The 21,981-nt window shown below is 48.3% G+C and overlaps 8 protein-coding genes and 1 non-coding gene across 9 annotated transcripts; 5 read left to right on the top strand and 4 right to left on the bottom strand.

Annotated features, from left to right (window-relative positions):
• Window positions 1–1,041: 1,041 nt before the first annotated feature.
• On the top strand, window positions 1,042–3,141 carry EV420DRAFT_1635862 (uncharacterized protein; the record flags this gene model as incomplete). Its single annotated transcript, XM_060476503.1, has 9 exons — window positions 1,042–1,071; window positions 1,123–1,242; window positions 1,305–1,460; window positions 1,517–1,834; window positions 1,891–1,925; window positions 1,975–2,249; window positions 2,311–2,345; window positions 2,397–2,423; window positions 2,473–3,141. 9 exons carry the CDS (start codon window positions 1,042–1,044, stop codon window positions 3,139–3,141), a joined length of 1,665 nt encoding a protein of 554 aa, XP_060337413.1.
• A 1,725-nt stretch (window positions 3,142–4,866) lies between these two features.
• Window positions 4,867–6,986, top strand: EV420DRAFT_1698736 (FAD binding domain-containing protein; the record flags this gene model as incomplete). The annotated part of the gene is made up of 10 exons (XM_060479459.1): window positions 4,867–4,896; window positions 4,957–5,076; window positions 5,139–5,294; window positions 5,354–5,671; window positions 5,728–5,762; window positions 5,812–6,015; window positions 6,041–6,096; window positions 6,147–6,181; window positions 6,233–6,259; window positions 6,318–6,986. 10 exons carry the CDS (start codon window positions 4,867–4,869, stop codon window positions 6,984–6,986), a joined length of 1,650 nt encoding a protein of 549 aa, XP_060337412.1.
• Window positions 6,987–8,084: 1,098 nt separating this feature from the next.
• EV420DRAFT_1505533 (uncharacterized protein) lies at window positions 8,085–9,577 on the top strand. Its single transcript, XM_060471289.1, has 2 exons — window positions 8,085–8,751; window positions 8,801–9,577. The coding sequence occupies exons 1-2, from the start codon at window positions 8,352–8,354 to the stop codon at window positions 9,370–9,372; spliced, it is 972 nt and encodes a 323-aa protein (XP_060337411.1). The 5' UTR covers window positions 8,085–8,351; the 3' UTR covers window positions 9,373–9,577.
• Window positions 9,456–10,500, bottom strand: EV420DRAFT_650086 (uncharacterized protein). Its single transcript, XM_060482926.1, has one exon. It carries the CDS (start codon window positions 10,455–10,457, stop codon window positions 9,540–9,542), a length of 918 nt encoding a protein of 305 aa, XP_060337410.1. The 5' UTR covers window positions 10,458–10,500; the 3' UTR covers window positions 9,456–9,539.
• An 845-nt stretch (window positions 10,501–11,345) lies between these two features.
• EV420DRAFT_1260941 (uncharacterized protein) lies at window positions 11,346–12,174 on the bottom strand (the record flags this gene model as incomplete). Its single annotated transcript, XM_060467037.1, has 2 exons — window positions 11,346–11,921; window positions 11,971–12,174. Coding segments are annotated over 2 exons (780 nt in total), but the record flags the coding sequence as incomplete, so codon positions are not given.
• Window positions 12,175–15,011: 2,837 nt separating this feature from the next.
• EV420DRAFT_1505482 (uncharacterized protein) lies at window positions 15,012–17,113 on the bottom strand. The gene is made up of 4 exons (XM_060471288.1): window positions 16,784–17,113; window positions 16,449–16,729; window positions 16,132–16,395; window positions 15,012–15,762 (listed from the first exon to the last, which is right to left on the bottom strand). Exons 1-4 carry the CDS (start codon window positions 16,929–16,931, stop codon window positions 15,196–15,198), a joined length of 1,260 nt encoding a protein of 419 aa, XP_060337408.1. The 5' UTR covers window positions 16,932–17,113; the 3' UTR covers window positions 15,012–15,195.
• Window positions 17,114–17,697: 584 nt separating this feature from the next.
• On the bottom strand, window positions 17,698–18,454 carry EV420DRAFT_1505476 (profilin). The gene is made up of 4 exons (XM_060471287.1): window positions 18,330–18,454; window positions 18,175–18,272; window positions 17,977–18,114; window positions 17,698–17,918 (listed from the first exon to the last, which is right to left on the bottom strand). Exons 1-4 carry the CDS (start codon window positions 18,340–18,342, stop codon window positions 17,787–17,789), a joined length of 381 nt encoding a protein of 126 aa, XP_060337407.1. The 5' UTR covers window positions 18,343–18,454; the 3' UTR covers window positions 17,698–17,786.
• Window positions 18,455–19,465: 1,011 nt separating this feature from the next.
• Window positions 19,466–20,927, top strand: EV420DRAFT_1505473 (glycosyltransferase family 2 protein). The gene is made up of 3 exons (XM_060471286.1): window positions 19,466–19,705; window positions 19,887–20,426; window positions 20,478–20,927. The coding sequence occupies exons 1-3, from the start codon at window positions 19,646–19,648 to the stop codon at window positions 20,829–20,831; spliced, it is 954 nt and encodes a 317-aa protein (XP_060337406.1). The 5' UTR covers window positions 19,466–19,645; the 3' UTR covers window positions 20,832–20,927.
• Window positions 20,923–21,003, top strand: EV420DRAFT_t52. The gene has a single exon. It is a non-coding gene; the product is annotated as a tRNA-Asn (tRNA).
• Window positions 21,004–21,981: the final 978 nt, after the last annotated feature.

Below are 21,981 nucleotides of genomic sequence, written 5' to 3'. Positions count from 1 at the left end.
AGGGAAGGTTCATATCAAACGGTTTACAGGGATTTTGTTCGGAGGACGGAAGAAGTATCGGCACAACACGGAGAGCGACCACATGACAGGAAGCCCCGGGAAACTCCTGCCAAGGTTTGGCCGGAAATTAGCATATTTTAGACCCCAAAAATGCAAAATCTTTGTCCGCATGTAGCATATTTGAGGGATCCAAGAGAGGCACCTTTGTCCGGGTTTAGCATATTCGAGGGCATCAGGAGGGATGAAGGAGGGGACTCGTCGACCCCCTGTTTGTGCGGAGTGCTTCTATTCCTCTCGAAAATCGCGAAAACCACTATAAATGAGGGAAGTCCTTTCAAAATAGAGGAAGATTTGCCAAATATTGGGCGAAAATTTCCACCTGCGCCCCCGGAGGACCGGCCCGAAAGACCCTTGTCCGAGTTAGCATATTTTGGCCCTAAATCGTTGCATATTTGAGGGCCAAAATTGGCTATTTTGCCGGACAAACCTTGGCAGGAGTTTCCCGGGGCCTATGACAGGGCTTAGGCTTAGCTGCCAGGATGGCACAGCGTTGCAAGCATCCACATGCGTGATGGGAACAAGGGACGTTTAATGCCCTGGGTCTAGGGAGAAATACCTACTATGCAATACGCAAGTACTCTGCGTGCATGGCTTCGAGTTCATAAAATTCTGTGAGTGATATCATGCTACTGAACTGTATAGCCATGCCCGACGATCACCAGAAACATAGAACTCAACCACGTCAAGCCGACGGACGCCGACGGTAGGTTGAACGCGGACTCTCACGTTATCCACTAGCGGTGCCTACACGCCCTCGTTCTAAAGTTGACACTGACGTATCCATCCGGCACCGACATTGACTGGTACATGCGGTGCCGTGTCTATTCATAATCCCATCAGTCTAGGACCATCTACCTTACTTCATTGGAGTCATGATGACATGAAGGTTATCTGATAATAGATCAAGTGGACCTCAGTAGCACCCTTCTATAAGTATACGCCCGTGCTGCAAGTCGATTCATTGGTTCATCTCCTACCATCATGACCAACACCTCGACCTCAGTTCTCATCGTACGTCTTCTGCCAATCCCTCTTGGCCGAGACCTAACTACTACACGATAGGCCGGAGCAGGTCCGTCAGGCCTTGCCTTAGCTCTCGCTTTACTGCAGAATGGCTTGTCCGTTCGCATCATAGACAAGTGTGAAACACACAAAATCGGTCAGAAAGGGTGTGGTATCCAGGTTCGTGTGTGCGTTGGCGCGTCTATCACTCTCTAAGGCTTATTATACACGTCTCTTTTCAGCCTAGGATTCTCGAGCTTTACAAGTTCATGGATGTCCTACCTGACATTCAGAAGAAAGGAGGCTTTGTCCCTCCTGTCGTCCATTACCTCCCAAATGGCGAGACTAAGACTATAAACATGGTCCGTAAAAGCGAGGACACCCCAGACAAACCTTACGTATGTGATTTCGCATCCCATCGGACTTAATCTTAACCCGCAGTAATTCACTCCAGAACAATGCGATCATGCTCGGGCAAGACCGCCACGAAGAAATCCTACGAGAGCACCTAGCGAAACTTGGCTGTGAAGTCGAGTTAGGCACCGAACTTGTGTCATTCGAACAGTCTGCCGATCGCGTTATATCCCGTGTTCTCAAGACCCGTGATGGCCAGACTGTCGAAGAGACCATCTCTTCTCGATGGCTAGTCGGCTCAGAGGGTGCCCGTAGCGTTGTACGCAAAACGCTAGGCTTGACATTCCTCGGCGAGACGCGAGAAGGGGAGAACATGATCGTCGGCGATATCAAAATAATAAAACCCCAACTTGACGAGGTGAGCAGGTTCGCAGAGGGCTCCGATGTTTCCTCCATTGAGAAAATCATGTCAAGTTCTTGCACTTTTACGGAGATATAACAGACAAAACGTACGTTTCCTAAAGTTCACGTAGAGACATCCTCTTATTGGTTTTATAGAGTGGTCATACGACCATCTGAGGACCGGTCTGCGAACAAGTATCAATTCTTTCTCATGGGGCATAAGCTGGACACTACGACGGCAGCTTCTGGACGTGAGGCGTTCCTTAAAGAGTTCTATGCTATATCTGGCCGAACAGACATCGAATTCGGTGAACTCGTTTGGATATCCAACTTCCAGGGAGTAACTCTTGTGACAAATATGACTGTATTCTTATGTTTCCTACAGGCCCAATATTCGGATGGTGGACAAGTACGGTTCAGGGAGAGCTTTTGTAGCTGGAGGTTTGTCATTTTCCTAGTAAAAAGAATATCGTTGATGATCAACGAACGTAGACGCTGCCCATGTCCACAGTCCTACGGGAGGTCAGGTCAGTTGTGTTATTGAACCATCTATTAATCGACGCCTGACATGTACACAGGGCCTAAACTCAGGCATCCAAGATTCGGTAAACACCTCTCCTCACCTCTCCTCCACTGTCTTTTACACCCCAACAGATCAACCTAGCATGGAAACTTGCCCTCGTCGACAAAGGCCTGGCCGCACCCACTCTCCTAGACACCTACACACAGGAACGCATCCCAGTCATCGCAGCAATGCTCAACAAAACCACTGAGCTCCTCAACAAGACCTTCAAACCCGGAGCCTCATCATATGACGGGTGGCAGAGAGGGCCCGAGCTGTACCAGTTCGGCGTCAACTACCGCGGGAGCCCGATTGTCGTTGACGAGGCGGGGACGCCTGAGAGCGTCGATCCGTATCGGTCGGGAGAGGGTGGAGAGTTGCGTGCTGGGGATCGTGCTCCTGACGCACCGGGTCTGGTGTCTTCGAAGGGAGAGAAGACGCGTCTCTTCGATACATTCCGCACGTCGTATCATACGGTCCTCATCTTCGCTGGTACAGAACTGGAGGCCAAGGAAATTCTGGACCTTCTAAAGGCGTATCCAGCGGGTACTGTCAAGTCGGTCGTAATTCTTCCTCAGAGCAATGGTCCTGTCGTCGATGGTTCATCCGTTGACTTTGTCCTCACCGATGGAGAGGGTTATGCGCGCAAAAACTATAACGATCGCAATGGGGTTGTCATGGTCAGACCGGATGGGATGATTGGTGCACTCGTAGGCGGAGTAGACGGGTTGAAGCAGTACTTCAAAGGCATATTCCTTTAAGTAATTCAGAATTCTCGGAACAGCATTGAATATCACACCTCATTTATAAGATAAAACCGCAGACGTCATATTAGAATGTACTCATCACAATGTACACATAAGCATCAAGCATGAGGAATTATTAGAAGAAAATAACAGCCTGCAGTAACAGTTGACTGAACCATCTTGGCAAGTTGCCATACCGTAAAAATCGAGAGTTCATTACATGTTATGTCTGTTTTCAGCAGGGATTATTCCAACACCCAGTGGTGGTAGTCGTAGGATTGATCAATATGACGAGAAAGTATAAATGAGTACATACTTGGTAGGGGCGCACGAAGCCCGGGGTTTAGAGCCGGCCCTAAGTCACCAGTTAGTTGGAGAGCTTCTGGTAACCTTTAGGGAACCTACCTCCCCTCCGAGTCGCTGAACTTGAAGGGGCTGTCAGACTCATCAAGGTAACTTACCGGTACGCAAAGGAAGGTAGGGAAGGTTCATATCATTATCAAACGATTTACAAGGACTTTGAGCAAAGATATGTCCGAGGATTCCTATTTTGAAACCGAAATGAAACGTATTCCTTAATACTGACTCATTAGAGGTAGGCATCGAATGCAGACAACTTGTGTCGGAGAATTACCTTCAATGAGTCAAGCAGGCCGTGCTTCGGAGTACGTAAAAAGTAGATATAAGTAGCGGCACAACACGGAGAGCGACCACCTGACTTAGGCTTAGCTGCCGGGACACAGCGTTGCAAGCCCGTGAATGCCCCCGATACAATGGTCACCGAGACGGACTCCGCAAAGTCTCCAGAGACCTATACTTGCCGGACATCTTAGGGACGAAAAGGGGCATAGAAGCCCTGGCAGCGTTCCTGGAGATGTCTGGCGCATTCACGAAGACTGGCGCCCCCAAACGGCCACCAATGTGACCCACATTGGATGAAGAAGAAACCACGCTTGAAGACTGGCTGGGAGAACAGGACCTGGAGCGAGAGGAAGATCCCGGAGGTTGAAAAGTGGTAGAGGGAGGATGGAAATGCTGACAGACCCGGAGAACAACCAAGGAACTCGCTCCATGCACACAAACCCGTGCCCCATAGCCTGAGTCATGGTGGCGTCAACCCTCCTGGATACCAAGAACTCAACACATAAAGACACGAGAAATCTATACCATTAAAGGTCTGAAAATCCCCTTGTGTACCTACAGTAGCTACTGGGGCTGGCTATGAGCAAGCGCCGCCGCGTCTCTGTACATAGATTACGGGTTGCGGTTTCGAAATATAGATTTAAAAACAAAAACAAAACAAAAAAAACAGGGTTGCAAGCATCCACATGCGTGATAGGAACAAGCGACGTGCTCTGGGCCTAGGGAGAAATATCTACCATGCAATACGCAAGTACTCCGTGCATGGCTTCAAGTTCATAAAATTCTGTGAGCTTTTTCATGTTACTGGAATCAGTGAACTGTATAGTCAATGTCATGCCTGACAATCACCACCTACTAGGGGCGCCTACAAGCCCTCGTTCTAAAGTTGGCACTGACGTATCCATCCGGCAGTCACATTGACTCGCACGGTGCCGCGTCTAGTCATAATCACATCAGTCTAGGGCCATCCACCTTATTTTATTGGAGTCATGATGACATGAAGGCTATCTGATAATAGATCAAGGGGACCTCAGCAGCGCCCTTCTATAAGTATACGCCCGTGCTGTAAGTCGATTCATTGGTCCATCTCCTACCATCATGACCGACACCTCGACCTCAGTTCTCATTGTACGTCTTCTGCCAATCCCTCTTGTCCGAGACTCAACTCCTACATTTGACCTATGATAGGCCGGAGCAGGTCCGTCGGGCCTTGCCTTAGCTCTCGCTTTACTGCAGAATGGCTTGTCCGTTCGTATCATAGACAAGTGTGAAACACACAAGATAGGACAGAAAGGGTGTGGTATCCAGGTTTGCATACACATTGGCGCGTCCATTGCTCTCTAAGACTTATTATACACGTCTCTTTTCAGCCTAGGATTCTCGAACTTTACAAATTCATGGATGTCTTACCTGATATCCTGGAGAAGGGAGGCCCCGTCCCTTCTGTCATCCATCACCTCCCAAATGGCGAGACTAAGACTATAAGCATGGCCCGTAAAAGCGAAGATACCCCAGACAAGCCTTATGTACGTATATGGTTTCGTATCCCGTCGGACTTAATCTTGACCCGCAGTAATTACTCCAGAACAATGTGATCCTGCTCGGGCAGGACCGTCACGAAGAAATTTTACGAGAGCACCTAGTGAAATTTGGTTGTGAAGTCGAGTTGGGCACTGAACTGGTATCATTCGAACAGTCTGCCGATCGCGTTGTATCTCGTGTTCTCAAAACCTGTGACGGCCAAACCGTCGAAGAAACGATCTCTTCTCGATGGCTTGTTGGCTCAGAGGGCGCCCGTAGCGTCGTACGCAAAACACTAGGCCTGACGTTCCTCGGCGAGACGCGAGAAGGGGAGAACATGGTCGTCGGCGACATCAAAATAATAAAACCCCAACTTGACGAGGTGAGCAGGTTCACAGCCGACTCTAGCGCTTCCTCCATTGAGAAAATCATGTCAAGTTCTTGCACTTTTACGGAGATATGACAGACAAAACGTACGTTTACTAAAGTTCACGTAGAAACATCCTCTTATCGGTTTTATAGAGTGGTCATACGACCATCTGAGGATCGGTCTGCGAATAAGTATCAGTTCTTTTTCATGGGGCATCAGCTGGATACGACGATAGCAGCTTCAGGACGTGATGCGTTTCTTAAAGAGTTCTATGCTATATCTGGCCGAACAGACATCGAATTCGGTGAACTCGTTTGGATATTCAACTTCCGGGGAGTGACCCTTGCCACAAATATGTCTGTATTCTTATGTTTCCTACAGGCCCAATATTCGAATGGTGGACAAGTACGGTGCAGGGAGAGCCTTTGTAGCTGGAGGTTTGACATTTCTTTGTTTACCAAATATCGGTGATATTCAATGAACGTAGACGCTGCCCATGTCCACAGTCCTACGGGAGGTCAGGTCAGTTGTTGGATCGAATCACTTATTGATCAACACCTAACACGTACACAGGGCCTAAACTCAGGCATCCAAGATTCGGTAAACACCTCTCCTCACCTCTCTTCAACAGTCTTTACTATAACCCACACTCCAACAGATCAACCTAGCATGGAAGCTCGCCCTCGTCGACAGAGGCCTAGCCGCACCCACTCTCCTAGACACCTACACGCAGGAACGCATCCCAGTCATCGCAGCAATGCTCAACAAAACCACCGAGCTCCTCAACAAGACCTTCAAACCCGGAGCCTCATCATATGACGGGTGGCAGAGAGGGCCTGAGCTGTACCAGTACGGCATCAACTACCGTGGGAGCCCGATTGTCGTTGACGAGGCGGGGACGCCGGAGAGCGTCGATCCGTATCGGTCGGGAGAAGGGGGAGAGTTGCGTGCTGGGGATCGTGCTCCTGACGCACCGGGTCTGGTGTCTTCGCAGGGAGAGAAGACGCGCCTCTTTGATATATTCCGCACGTCGTACCATACGGTCCTCATCTTCGCTGGTGCTGGGCTGGAAGTAAAGGAAATCCTGGACCTTCTGAAAGCGTACCCAGCGGGTACTGTCAAGTCGGTCGTGATACTTCCTCAGAACGATGGTCCTGCTGTCGATAGTTCATCCGCTGACTTTACCCTCACCGATGGAGAGGATTATGCACGCAAAAACTATAACGGCCGCCACGGGGTTGTCGTAGTTCGGCCAGATGGGATGATTGGAGCGCTTGTAGGTGGAGTAGACGGGTTGAAGCAGTATTTCAAAGGCATCTTCCTCTAAGTAATATCTCGGACTAGCATTGTATACCACACCCCATTCATAAGATAAAACAACAGCAACGAGCAGAAATCGTACTGGAATTGTATTCACTAGAATGTACAAGGGAGCTATTCAGAAGCTGAGTTGGAAACTGAAGTAAAGGTTGACTCGGATGCGATGGCCTTTGCAACGGGTGCATTCGATTTAATGCATGTAGCCGAGTTATTTTAAGTGTAGCGATAAAGCCATCGAGAGAGCGGGTAATGACTGGGAATAAGACTTCGATGAATTGCCACGAATCGGAAAGAACCCCAGGAATATACGCATCAAGATCTAATCTTGGTCCAAATAAGTGTGTTGAACTCACGGAAAAGAAGCATCAATACACCTCGTAGCATTAGAATGGCGACCCTTCCTGTCCGACGCCAAAGAGGAAGAAATTTTTACCTAGATTCCGAGTTTCGAGATATTGGAGTATAATGAAGTACTTATATGAGGAAGGCAGGATCAAAGGGTCCTTGCTATTCAGAACGGCGTACAAGAATCAGCGCACGGCTTCACAGTAGCGATCGTGTCAATCGGAGAGAGCGTCGCTGGGATGACATTTTGCCATTCCGCGAAGAGAAAAATCGATCAGGAGAGGGACGATATGCCGTCGTCGACCTTGATACAAAGAGGTCAACGTGGGGGCCCCCAACATAGATTAACACTAACGCACCTTGCAGCATCCATCCTAGCCCAGGATCCTCCTCCCATCCGATTCTAATCCTTCTGGATCTCATGAGACAACGTGCAGAACACAAAGACAAGTTGAAGCCGCCAACTCTCATCGGAGAGGCCATCTCCAGGTCCAAAAGAGATATTGATCCTACGTCTAGGAACTCCACGGTGTCGAAGGGCGTCGATACACAGTATAGGCTTGTCAGCCTTCCCTAGTCCGGGGTCGAAGACACATCCGGCGTCCTTGTTGCTCGGTAATTCCTGCGGGAATTTGGCGAACTTGAGATTTTAGACAACCTGGGTGGTCCGTGTCCGGAACTATGCATAAGTGTATCTGGATACAGCTCAGCGGCAGCGATGATGATGGCAACAGCGAAAGGAACGAACGTTGTTGTGGTGTCTTTGTACCGTCATCTCTTCGCCGATTTCGCTTGTTCCGGGATGTCTTCCATGTCAACCACTGGCTTTAGCCGTCTGCGACCCAAGATACCTTCGCTGCAAGCTTGGTAGCCTCGTCCCAGTTACAATCGCCATCTAATCGATGTTCTTGCTGTGATATCTGTACTTCTAGCTGTATTTTGTTGTGCTGTTCGTTGTGAGTCGAAGTTCAACGAGATCGACCTGATCTTTCTGTGTTGATTTCTCATAGGCTTTTCTCTCGTATCCATGGATCCCAATCATAATCCCCGGCATCGTGATGCGAAGGCGCCTGCGGTACGTTCAATCCTAAGGCCCTCTTCGGCGTCGCGTCGCTCTCCGCCCCAGGAGGGACCTTCAGTTCGATTTCAGACGTCACCATCTCGCCCTTCGTCTTCAGAGTCTTCTAGTCAATCAATATATACGCTCGAGATCCCCCAGGATGGCCCAATTCCTCCCTTACTATTACCGGCAACTCAAAGTAGACGGCACCTTGAGGCGCTGGTGTTGCAGCTCGCTGCCCAACTTCGTGCTCAAAGAATTGCCTCACAGTCGCTGCAGGAACCCTTTACTCGTCCGGAGGGGAAGGCAGATGAATTCCCAGAGTTCAGGGATATTATGTTGGACAAATGGACTGCCGGTCCTGGCTGTGCGTCGCGTCTCTGTACAATATACTAACAACTAATTCATCGCGATAGATGGGCCTGTTCTCAATGCTGAAAGCGTAGCAAAACTGCGCCTTCATCCTTTGCTTCACCCTGTGCTATCATCGCCGCCCTCTGACGACGATCATCTCATCTGGAATATGATATACCCTCCTTCCACCGCTGAACGCGTTCGGAAGAACGTACGTGAAGCATTTGATTCCTTCCGTCTTGAACCTGCGACGCTGCCGCGGGTATCAATCCTCCATATTGCGTCGCGACGTATGCCGTGGGTATTTATTGTCAGACCTGATGATGATGCCGTTGGCGTCACCGTTGGCGATGTGCTGACAGTTCTAGCCCGTTACTTATCGGTCCACCTCAATGAAGCTGACCTTAGCTCTACCACGGTCGAACATAGAAAAGCCATTGTGGCTAGTCACGAAGCGAGGATGCAGATCCTGCAGTCAGAGCGCAAACTGAGCATTCAGGTAGTAGATTGGATGGTCGGTCACACACATTTCACCGGTTTCTTTCATGATGTCGAATACTTGGAGGGACGCTTTCCTGATACACCCACAAATCTACATATTGTGTTGTGTTCAGAATCATCTGAGATGCCATAGGTCTAATGTAGTCATCATATTATGAGAGTTCGCAATCTCACAGTCTCACATATTTTTCACAAGGAATTTGTATGTACTGTACAAGCTTATACTACATCTGTACTTCCAACCATATGAAGCTGTCTTTTGCTTGGTCTCTGGGCCACTGGTTCATTGTCGAAATACCACTAAGCAATGGTAGAATTGTTTACTTGTTCTGCAACTGTGAGTATTTTACTCCAAGCTACTTTCTGCTCATCTGTAAAGTTTGACTTGTATAACTCCTTCTGCATTGAGCTACAAAAATCAAGCCAGGGTAAACGATCCAAAGTTGAAGCTGCAGGTAATGATTCTAGTACTTTCTCATGTACTCCCAAACTGATAAACAATTGCAAAAGTAAACAAGATGGATCAGTTGATAGACTATGATTAAGCACTTTCACAAGAGTTGAATATGTTGCTCCTGCATTGACAGGCTCCAGTTTAGAAGCTAATGAAGAGAAGAGCATTGGGTAAATTTGGTCATATTCAGCTTTGGGCCATTTCAAACACAATAGCTTGCCAATTAAAGCTATAATTTTAGCTTCATAGACAGAGGAAAGCATTCCAGATTCATAATACTTGTTAAGAAGATTTATAAACCAATAGGCTTGAGATGATTCTTTCCAAGTCCATCTTTCAATATCAGTCAAATCAATAAGACTGTAGATATTGGCAGTTGATAGCTGTTCTGGCAATAATACTTCTCCTGGAGTGCCATTTTGATTACTAGTATTGTTTCTTAGGACAAACTCAAGAAATTTAGATGAAACCTCCTGTGCAATAGTAATTCCTTCAACTGTTTGCTTATGTTTCTGCTGGTATTCAGACTGTGTAAGCAAAATATTCATAGTCTGAATAATTTTAATATAGGCTTTGCTTTCAGAAATGTTTTTCTGATACTTCAATATATTTGAGATATTATTATTAGTCTGAGAATGTTCAAGTAATATTTGATGTCTCTGGTTTTGTGTTTTTAAAGAAAACATTTTAAGGCATAAAGCAACTAATATGCATAATTTAGACTGTTTAGCTTCTAACAAGCTAACAAGCTTTAGAAGGAGCATAAAGGTTGGTTTTTTGTGAATTATAAGTTCTTCACAATCATTCTTAGATAAAATAAAGATGATTGTTTCCAAAATTTGAGTCAAATCAGCAATATGTGAAGTGGAAATTGAATCCTGAGTTAGATATGATTCTATGAGATGATGTAAATCTGAGAGAGGATCAGTGGTATAAATTATATCTTCCTGTATTTGCAATTGATTTTCAGGGTGAAGATAGTAGTACAGAGCCTCATTGCATATGATTTTCACAAAAACTCCTGTGTTCCATGATTCCTCTAAGTTATGTGTATCAATGAGAGATCTGTTTTCTTTTAGTTTTCTCCATAAATACAACCACTGTCCATAAAACTGTGCATCACTCTTCTGACTCTGCTTAAACATGAAAGTTACTGGACTATTATATAGATATACAAGTTTCCAAAGATGAAAGGTTGCTTGCAAATATGGTGATTGTTCAGATGCAGAGCTTATTAGTCTGAAAAACAGAGTTTCTCTCCAGAATTCATCATCTAAAGTATCAGGTAATAATGCACTGAGTCTTATAGAGAGAAATTCAGTAACATTGACTTTGAATAAAGCAGGGATCATCTTTGGTATAGATTTCAAACCATCAATAGATCTTAGAGCCACATCTATAGCAACACCATTCTGAGAGTATTTCAGAAGCCATATAATGCTCTTCCATGTTAGCTCAGTATCTTTAACTTGAACAGCTTTTCTTTCATAGTAAGTATCATGCTCTGGAGTATAGCTTTGATGACTTTTAGTCCATTCATTCCACTGGTCAGATGAATTGATGATTCTTTTGAATGAAACAACAGCAACTTTTTTCAGCCTCAACATAAGAGGAATAATCATTCTTAAAAACAGTAGCAATGCTATGTTTTTATAAGGGCAAGCCTCATAAAATAAGGGAAGCAGTGTTGTAATAGAATAAGCTAAGATCATCGAGATTGTAATAATCAAAACAATATAGGCAGCAGGACTATTAATCTGTGACCATAACAGAATAACTAGTCCAGTCAAGAAAAGAGTAATTGTCATATGAATAAGCACAGGAAGAGCTGCAACAATTGCAGGAACCTTCCACATAAGCAAGGCATCATGTCTATACTGGCGACGATGAGCACAGTCATAAGCATTTCCATTATTCATCCCTTTCATATAAGCTAGGAACCACAGCTTTACTAGCCAGGCAAGAACCACAACTGATATGCTACAAGCCAAGGCTGAGAACCATAAGCCTACAGTCCAGACAATTGCTGGGGATGGCTGAAATTCCATGACTGGATCAACAGCATCATAAATTGGCTCAGCAGGCAGATTCAGACTAGCATTGAGCAGAGCTTGGATGTTAATAGACATAGTATGCTGCTGGTAAGCAGAGATAGCAGTGTAGTCAGGCTCCAGCTTGCGGTAGAACTCAATGATGAATGCAGTTAGCACAGCAGAGAAGAGGGCAGCCTTAGTCAATAAATGAGAATTAATCATTACAGACAGAGTTATCACTTACCACAATGAGGAGTGTACTCATGTCATCATGCCAGTGCTTCAGCATATCCTTGTCAGAAGTACGAGCTTCATAGTTATAGAATTCCCAGAGTGTTGACTTGACATCAGTCCCTGCACGCGGCGGTGGCCCCTGGGCTGTTGCCGATGTGAATTCTAAGATATCACTTTGGTATAGGAATTGATGCCAAAAAAGAACAAGCGACATACGAGATGTAGCATCATCAGCTACTGGGAACGGACCTGCCGATGGATTACCGCCTGTTGGGGGTAAAGGAGCTACTGGCGTCAATGGACTCGTAGCCTGGCTAGTAGGAGCACTCCGCCGCGGCAAGTAGCGGCTGTGCGAGGCTGAATGACGGGCCGCCGGATGCGCCACATTGTGGCTATGACTCTCTGGTTCTCTTGTGCGTTCATGTCCTCGACCGTTAGACGGATCACTGGTACGTCCATCGCCGCTCGTTTGGAGAAAATCAACCTCGCCTAAGAAGAACAGCCTCATCAGGTCACTCGAGTTAAAGAGTCCATGCATACACTCACTGGCTACAGAATCGTTGCGAATTTCCTTGGTGCCGATCCTTCGAGTGCGAGAGGAGGATCTGCCGCTTCCGAAGCTGCTGGTGCCACCGGAGGGAATAGGTGGAGAGGAAATGACAAAGGTCTGGCTCGGGTCTTCATCATCGTTGATATTCTCGTCGAAGCCATCAAGGCTCAACGTCGGGTGTTGGAGAGGGCTGTTGCTGAGGTCGTATCCATGCCACGGTTCAGAGGCAAGAGACACAGTGTTTATCTGAGGATTCATTGTTGAAGGAGTCGTTGTCGATGGTTGTGGCTGCAGAAGAACACGACGAACACGCGTTATCGGTCATGCCTTCCCTTCGACCGCTTACCGGAGTTGCCTTCTGATCTACTCCCACGTTGTCGTTACCGGCCACCAATTTGTTGGATAGGGAGTCCATGAAGGAATGAATTCCTTTGGTGGGTGTTTTATTTTCCTCCCAGCCTTGAAAGGTTCTGACCAAGTTTTGCCCATCTCGGTCCTTACAAGAGGTATCAAGGTCGAAGGTCATCCATAACATTATCAAGCGCTGTGGACTTGCGTTCATCAAGACCGGAACGGAAAGCTGAAGCATCGACGACGAGCCGCAGATGTCTTCCTTTCACGTACGACTCTGAATCTTGGGCCTTCGCTTGGTTCTTCTTCGTCTCCACCTCTTTTTTAACCGTCGCTAAGCCTCTGGGTTATAACTTCGTCTTTTCTGGCACCCATTTTCCAGTTTCGTCCCTCCGTCTCTTGCCTCGCTTCCTTTAACCCCGTTCATTTGAGCTATAAACCTTCTTATACGTAACCTCCTTCATGGATCGTTTGCTGGCCGGCGACATCCACCACTCATTGTTTTCTTGGGCCTTCAGACACATGTCGCATAAGGCAGGCCTGGAGAAGGACATTTCTCGGACTCGTAGAGGACGTTAACCCCTTGTATGTAAGTCAATTCCCTCAAAACATTCTTCATGCTTCTTCCTCATGGCGCATTTTATAGAAGACAAGATTCTGCATTCATACACCACCCCAAACAGGTCATATCATTGCTAATATCCTCTCGGGACTGCCTTTTGTCTCCTACCAACCAAGCCCATCACTGTTCTGGTCTTCTCTCCATTCTCCAATGCCGGAGCACAGATGTCGAGTTGAATATCTATCTACGACAACCCGTAGAACTCGATGACCCGACCCGTTCAGACAAATTACGGTTGAATCGGTCCTCATGGGACCGCACTACGCACGATCTTCTCACCTCTGAGGGCCCTCTTATCCCGATGGCACTGTTCTGGGTATGTGATATGGCAGAATGGCAAGCGAACGAACCACTGCCAAGTCTTCGGTTAAGATCGCACAAGAAACCCGGTCATCTCTTTGCGACGACTTTGCAGGCGCTGCTTCAACGTCTTTTAAGCCGCATGTACGATGACGCTCAGTCAGCACCGACCCTTCTATGTGCCGATTTCGAGATTGGGAACGCTGCGCAGACGGACGTAGAACGCTCAAACTTTCTCTAGTTTTAGCGTTGCTCCTAGATTGCGTACCTGCCGGCATCGACAAGATCCAAGCGTTCAGGACTAGGCAGAAGCGGTGTGACATCCAGGTACGTCGCTTTATCCTTGGGTTTCGAGTCCGACCTAAAGGTCTGTAGTCCAGAAACCTCGGGAAGCTCAAGCTACGCATGGACGTCCTATCTGATATTCGGAGGAAGGGCGTGAAGGAGGGCCCCGCATACGAACCAGTTGATAACACTTCGTACAAGCCTCATGTAAGCTCCTTGTTGCCCGATTATGTGACTATGTTCTAGTCTCGGTTCTCACTCATATGTCGTTTAACTTGCGGAACCGACGCAACGACGGTCTGCTTGATGCCCTTGATCCATCATGATGTACCGTGACTATCATATCCTAGTCCGCGGAGGCGACCTAGACTGGAAGCGAGCATCGCCCTGGCTCTGATGGCAATAACCGTACTAGTCATGGTCTGATCGAAGGCAAAGCCCAATTATCATCTGTGTTTGGAGCCATAGGCGAGATACATCTTGTCGCCGGTGCTATACTCAGTATTGTCCACGCGATGATCATTCTCTAACCTGGCGGATATGGGCTTCTCTTCCACACCATCTGACTGTTGCCGATGAAACGATTTCAGCTCTCCTCTCATCGCAGGCTCGATGCATCAACATCGTCTTACAGCGGGACATCTGCCATCTGTAGCCACCGTCAACCAGCTAGTCTCGGACCCAACACTCACTACCCATCGCACAGCATTGTATCAAGCATCCGATAGATAATACAAATGTATCCCATACGATTGATAGTAATAAGCTATATACGAACACACACAAGAATACCATAACACAAAAAGTGTGGTGTACACGAAAAGGTGGGGGGAATGGGTTAATAAACCTTGTACCTGACAGGTATCGCTCGCAATTGGTATACAGTAAGCGATATACGAAGTGAGAAGGGGGGGGGGGGGGGGGAAGGACGGACTCAAAGGAAGGGGGAGAAGGGCGTCAAGGCACAGGGACTCGCCACAGGAATCGGGGGTTTTCTAAAATAAAAATAACAAAAAAATGTAGGCGAGTCCGGAAGAAGCTTAAAGGTATAAATAGAGGAAATTGTTTGTTTAGAGCGAGCGAGGTCGAGGGATAGCACACAGAAAATACAACAAGGCCCTCTAATCTCAAATCCCGCCATAGGCATCATCGTCATTCGTTCTGGTCCTCGCGTGCGCGCCAGCAGTATTTCCATATCCCGCGTTATCCGGTGAGTAAGCATGGTAGTTACCGTATGCTTCCTGGTTGTACGGAGCCTGTGGGGTGGGTTCCGAGCTGTAGGCACCTTCCATATTCTCATGTCCGTCATCTGACATGACATTTTGCGCGGGAGTAGGAACCTGGCCAAAGGTGTACTGTGGCCGGGGCTGGAGGACGTGTGTCGGCTGAGGCGGGCCTTGAGTGACGGGAGGTGCAGTGGTAGTGGCATACGGGGTGGCAGCGTAAGGATGGGCAGTGTATGGCTCGTACTGTTCGGCATCACTTTGCGCAGCGTAATACGCTCCTTGTCCCGCCATTCCGGGACTGGTGGTGCTCGTAATAGACGGTGCGACAGAGTGTCCACGCTCGTACATCTGCGGTGGAGTAGCAGCAGGTCGGTGGGGATCGAGAGTATCTTCGTCCAGCACTATGGCAGAGCGGCGGAATTGTGAGGCTTCGAATTCATCGGCGCGACGACGGTTCCTTCTGCGGCGCTGTATGAAAGAGTCAGTAACTGGTTTGAATGAAAGCACTTCGGGCACCCGAAGGTCCCAACAAAGTGATATAAAACAAGTTATCAAAAAGGGCTGAAACATCCATCTATCGCGACAAGCTCGGCTAACGAGCTGTACGATACCATCCAGCAAAGAAGGCCGAAAAAATGCCCTATTGCGCCGCTCCGCCTCCCAGGACAGGAGAGTGGAACTAAAAATCAAATAGTTCCTGAAAAAAGGCACCCATATCACACGGTCAGCCAAACCGGCCTCTTTACTCGGCCCTGAGCTGAGAAGGGGAAACCTCGGTCGAGTAAAAACGGTCGGACACGCCACTTGAGGCCAACCTAAAAGAAAACAAGCACTCACCAGGACAAACGCAATACCGAATCCTAGAATAGCTACAGCGATGAGACCACCTGCTATCCCTCCAGCGAGGGCCTTGGTATTGAGCGAGCTCGAACTTGACCCTGAAGCTCCGGCACTGACGGTCGAGCCTGGGAGCTGCGACGTGCCAACGCGGGTCACGGTACGGTACGAGCTCGTCTGAGTATAAGTGAAAGTCGTATAGCTTCCCGTAGACGACTCGTCTGCTGCTGCTGTGGTGTCCACATGGGTATCCGACGAGGTGGCCTATAGATGCCGGTATGAGAAAAAATCAGGAACGGTTATGATGAGCAACGTACGCTGGTTGTCGTGGCGGCGCTCGTGGCAGAAGTCGAAGCTGAGGTGTTGGTGATAGATGTAGAGCTCGAAGTAGCCGAAGTAGTGGTGGTAGAGGGCGAGGCCGAAGTGGAGGTGTTGCTTGCTGTGGTAGCAGTTGTTGCTGTCGTCTCCGCAGAGGTGGCCGACGTAGCTGATGTCGATGAAGACGACGAAGTAGAGGTCGGCGACGTAGTCACGGACGGTGTCTGGCTAGTCGAGGTCTCGCTGGTGGGCGACGCAGAGGTCGTAGTCTCTGAAGTCCCTGATCAATCTACGGTCAAGCTCCGTGGCTCAATGAACAGCACCGAATACGCACCTGAGCTCGTCGCCGTCGCCGATGGTGAGGTACCCTGCGACGCTGTAGCAGACGTCCCACTACCACTATCCGTGCTCTGCCCCCCTCCCTGGCTTCCACTGGCTTGTCGTACGCGAAGCATACGGTGGTCTTGAACAAGTCCAAGCATTTAGAATTTTATATATAGAAAAGAAAGGGCGTGAAAAGAAAAGAATGTGGAATCCAGTTTGACTGGGCTGGTCGGTTCGTTGGCGGTGAATTGATGATGAGTTGACAAGCCAAATTCGATTTCCCTTCTGGCCAGAATGGTTGTCATATGTCCGCACGTGATCCCTGGTTTCACTTTCATCAACTGTTTTTCCTCCGGGCCGGGGGTTCTACATACTGGTGCTGTATTTGCTGTATTTTACAGAGTATGGAAGCAGCAGAACGCAGCGGAAAGGTAGTAAAAGCAGCTGTGGAGAGCACCAATATGATCCGCAGTATCAACCGATAGTCGAGCCGGTTCACTTATACCTGACTGGTAATTTTTCATTTTTCATATCGGTCGCGAAATGGGGTTGCTTCGGTGGCCTAACACTTGGTTGTGGCGTCGCTTCTACCCTGGGCGCCAGGGATTTTCTTTCAGGTGCTCCCCTCTGTTGACGAAAAGGTAGCCTCTTGGAGGACACCCATGGTGTCCGTGGTGCTGTAGAATCATGACCGCAATCGACGTTTCAGTCAGTTTCATCTCGAATAGGGCGGGTATCAGGACCGAGACTCGAATTCATCGACCACCTTGTCGCCCTCAACCGAGTGCGGTCGTACGGCAACAGCAATTGATCACACGTCGGTGTCGTTCGGAGGTTTTACGCACTGATATAAAAATCAGAAATTCTGTAGATCCGGCGTTCAGTAGACTCACCACTCTTCCATTTATTTAATCCTTGCAGAAATGTTCAAGGGTTCATATACATATAAAACTGTCTTTTCAAGGCGTTAGATTAATACATTCCGAAACTTCTTCTGCGTAGCGAGCTCGAGCCTAGTACCCCACGCTGATCAAGTAATCCGCAAGCCCTTCTACAATGGGCGTAGCCTCCGGCGCCTGAATGGGCGCGACGTACTCAGCAACAAGGATCGCCTGCTTTGTCTTGACAATCACGATGCCATCCGCCTATCCAAGACAATTAATCAGCATCCCAGCCCATCGCTACAACCAAAAGTCCACATACCGCCTTCTTCCCATATATACTACGCTCATTCGCCTGGAGGGTAAAGAACTTTTGCCCAGCGACACGGATACCTGATGCTTGGACGCTCGTAAGATTCGTGTAACCCTTGATGATAGCGTTCTGCTCCTCCGTCGAGAGCTACAGAGAACGACGATGATGAGCACACGATCAAGGCATGGATCGCGAGAGGGTATTCACGTTGTAACCCGGCGACGCAGCCCAGATGCCTCCTTGTTGGCCGATGATAGCTGCTTTCTGGATCCTGCCACTACCAACGAGATTCGTATCGACGTATGCTGCCGGGCGTCATCATCAGTATCTTTCCTTGTACGGAAAGGTAAACGAGTAGAGACCTTGCCAGGACATTATCTAAAGAGGAGAAAGCGGGATAAAGAGAAAGAAACAGTGGTGGTGGGTGCACTAATAGAGAGACACAGCACTAAATGTCTCCCCTGTTCGGAGATCGCCGTTATCGGGACTCGACCTAAGTTTCCTCCCGCCGTCATCGCTGCTCTACATACTACCACTGCTGGAAATTGCTTGCGATACAGCTCGAAAGCCTGCGCGTGACCGTAGTCTCTGATGGTCGCGTACATAAATTTGGTGCTGGGACCTTATTCTCGCTTAGCCGAAGCGAACTGGTTCCCATCGTACTGGTGGTGCTGCGGTATGGCAGATAAGAGGCCTTTTGTGATGTACACATTCAACACGTTTCCCGCCCAATGACCGCGGCTCGTCTCGCAGTTTTCTTCCCCTTCGTCTGGAGGTCGGAGAACGTTATATATCGCATAATGCCCGTCTTCGCAGTTCGTAAGTTGCGTTATAATGTGTAACGGCGCTTTCATGTAAGACTCGGCTGGGGAAAACTGCAACCACTGAGTCTTGGTCATGGGGCTGTCTCTAGGGTTAACGCGAACACTGCAAGTCATTAGGAGACGTCTGTCTTTCATTGTGATGAACCAGCAATCATGTCGTCTTCACTTCAAGTCCATGTGTCTCTTTGTTGATATCAAGAACTCGATTTGCTCCTCTCGATAATCATCGTCGATTTCTGTTCATCTTTTCGTTGGGGTTCTGACATTATCATCAGATACATCTGCGACAAGGGATATCTGCCCAAATTTCTCAAGGTTGTCGCCTCCTTAGAGCTCTCTCTGCGACTCTGTTCCGAGCATAACCCCGCTGAAGGATATTCTCACTGACATCTGACGCGGCCGCTGCGGCGCAGCCGACACACCGAGGCGAATATGATGCGTCTCCAAGGATTCTAGTCGGACCTGAAGGATAGCTGTATCATGTGGAGATGCCCATGTATTGATTTACTGGCTATCTCAGTCATTGATTTTATCTCTAGTGAATATGACCATCTTATTATAAACCAATCATTCTACCTTCGACTGTTCAGACGTTCATCAACCTTGTCTCTCGCAGGCAGAAGTATTCATTAACATTTATTTTCGTAAATATTGTAGAATTCCACATAAGGCAACTGTAAAGCTCCACGTCGACTGCGTAGTCGCCAGATTCTCACGCTCGATCACCATGTCTTCGCACCAGCGTGCCTCCTTCCCTTCAACATCGTCCTATCATTATTCTCGTTCTCTTCAATCAGGAATTGTCTGGGGTCGAATGAGTATCTCGTAGACAAGAAAACGTAACCGCATTCGCTATGGAAACTTCCACTATCGTCTATGCTGGCATCGCAGCAGTCTTTGGGGTGGTGATAGTTGTACGTGTTCCTGCTCTGCAATATCTCTCAGCGAGATGAAAACCCGTTTCATCCTTGTTCTTCGAGTCACGGGTCTTTGTACGCCGTGGCGAGGACGAAAACATCTGGGTCAGGGTATATAATAACCCTTTCTGATTCCTCGTTATTATGTTTCAAACTCCTGAGCTAACCGTGTTATTAGTTATACCTCGCACTCATCGCATGGTCTCCCGACCCAATAGTCACACACGACTCCGAAAAGAAATACCGCTCACACAAGCACCGCACCGATGCCCAGCCCCTACCACGTCTCTCCGACCCCAGCACTGTCGACCTCAGCGTCGTCATCCCCGCCTACAATGAGACCGAACGCCTCCCCATCATGCTCGCCTCCGCTATCGACCACCTCAGCAAAACGACGCACTCATTTGAGGTGCTCATCGTTGACGATGGCTCCTCTGACGACACCTCTGCCGCGTCTCTCAGTCTCGCGGGGAAGTACCCGAAGTGTGATATCCGTGTAGTGACCCTGGAGAAGAACCTGGGTAAGGGCGGTGCGGTGCGTCATGGGATGCTCTATGCGAGTGGGGAGAGGCTCTTGATGGTCGATGCGGACGGAGCGAGTCGGTTCAATGACTTGGAGCTTCTCTGGCGCGCCATGGACGATATTGCGCCAAACTGCGGTGCTGGAGTCGTCGTCGGGAGTCGGGCACATCTCGTCAGAACTGACGCGGTCGTAAAGGTACGTAAACATCTACCCCTTCCCTTCGCCGTGACTTAGGATTTTACTCAGCGTTCGCTACTACGGAACATCCTCATGTACGGATTACACACCATTTTACGAATCGTAGGCGTCGGACACATCCGTGATACTCAATGCGGGTTCAAGCTATTCTCGCGCTCTGCGGCACAGCAGATATTTCCTCACCAGCATCTGCCTACGTGGATATTCGACGTCGAGCTCCTCCTACTTGCCAAGCAGCTCCGTATACCTGTCGCGGAAGTGCCTATTGACTGGCACGAGGTCCCAGGGAGCAAACTAAATGTTGTGACAGCGTCTTTGCAGATGTTGAGGGATTTGTTGATTGTTAGGGCAAATCATTTGCTGGGGAGGTGGAAACCGTCGGATAAGGTTAAATCGGATTGATTGTTTAGAGTACTACTACATATGAGAAAAGTATATACAAGGTAGCAGTCTACGCAGTGCTCTATTGGACTACCTTGGCAAGTTGCCTGTGTGCCCCATGGCTGAGTTGGTTACAGCGTCCGACTGTTATATTGACATCGGAAGGTCGTGAGTTCGAGCCTCACTGGGGCAGTATAAATCAGAAACACAGAATCTTTTCCTGAGGTCAGCGCCCCCCCCCCCCCAACGCGAAACCTTTAAGGGAATAAGTTAAGATTTTGACCTGACCCTCCTCAAGGGCATTTGCTTTGATACGGTAGTTTACCGTTATTTACGTCTCTCACGTGCAACCACCACATAACTGACGCGTGGCAATAAATTTAATGTTTATATGTACATTGTGATGAATAAGGTGGTAGGAATACAGGAGCAATCGGACCGTCTCGAGTTGTCTTGGACATAGAAATGGATGGCCTCGAGGGCGAAGGACGAGATGACGACGTTTGGAATCGAACTTCGGAAACCCCGAAGACCTGAGGACTGAGCGGAGCGTAGGCGACTTCGTATCACGATGGCGGGGGGCATGATTGGGTTCAATGAATAATAAAGAAAAGCCTACGAAAGATGAGCACGAAAAGATCAGGTAGATCTCGTTGAACTTCGACTCGCAACGAACAGTACAGCAAAATACAGCTGAGAGTGCAGATAACACAGCAAGAACATCGATTAGATGAGGATTTCAACTGGGACGAAGCTACTAAGCTTGTAGCAAAGGTACTTTGGGTCGCAGACGGCTAAAGCATACTGGAACAAGCGAAGGGAACGGTACAAAGATACCACAACAACCTTCACTTCTTCCGTTGTTGCCGTCATCATCACTTCCGCTGAGCTGTATATCGATACCTCTGCATAGCCCCGGACAGCACTCGGGCTGTCTGAGATCTTGATTCGCTACAATGATCTCGATGACAACAAATCAACCGTGGAGAACGCTAGCTATGTCTGGACCTAACGAGGACTGACGCATATATGCTGTATATCAATGTCCCTTAAAGGTGTGCCGCTTCTAGCTATAGGATTGATGTGTCTCCTGGACTTGGAAAGGGCTTCTTTTATGAGATCCTACGGCTTAATTCTGTCCTTACGTCCCTCATATCGTGAGCATGGGTCA

Source organism: Desarmillaria tabescens (assembly GCF_030435595.1).
Source record: "Desarmillaria tabescens strain CCBAS 213 chromosome Unknown EV420scaffold_3, whole genome shotgun sequence".
NCBI lineage: Eukaryota > Fungi > Basidiomycota > Agaricomycetes > Agaricales > Physalacriaceae > Desarmillaria > Desarmillaria tabescens.
Note: the sequence above shows the minus strand (reverse complement) of the source record. Positions and strands in the feature narration are given on the sequence as shown.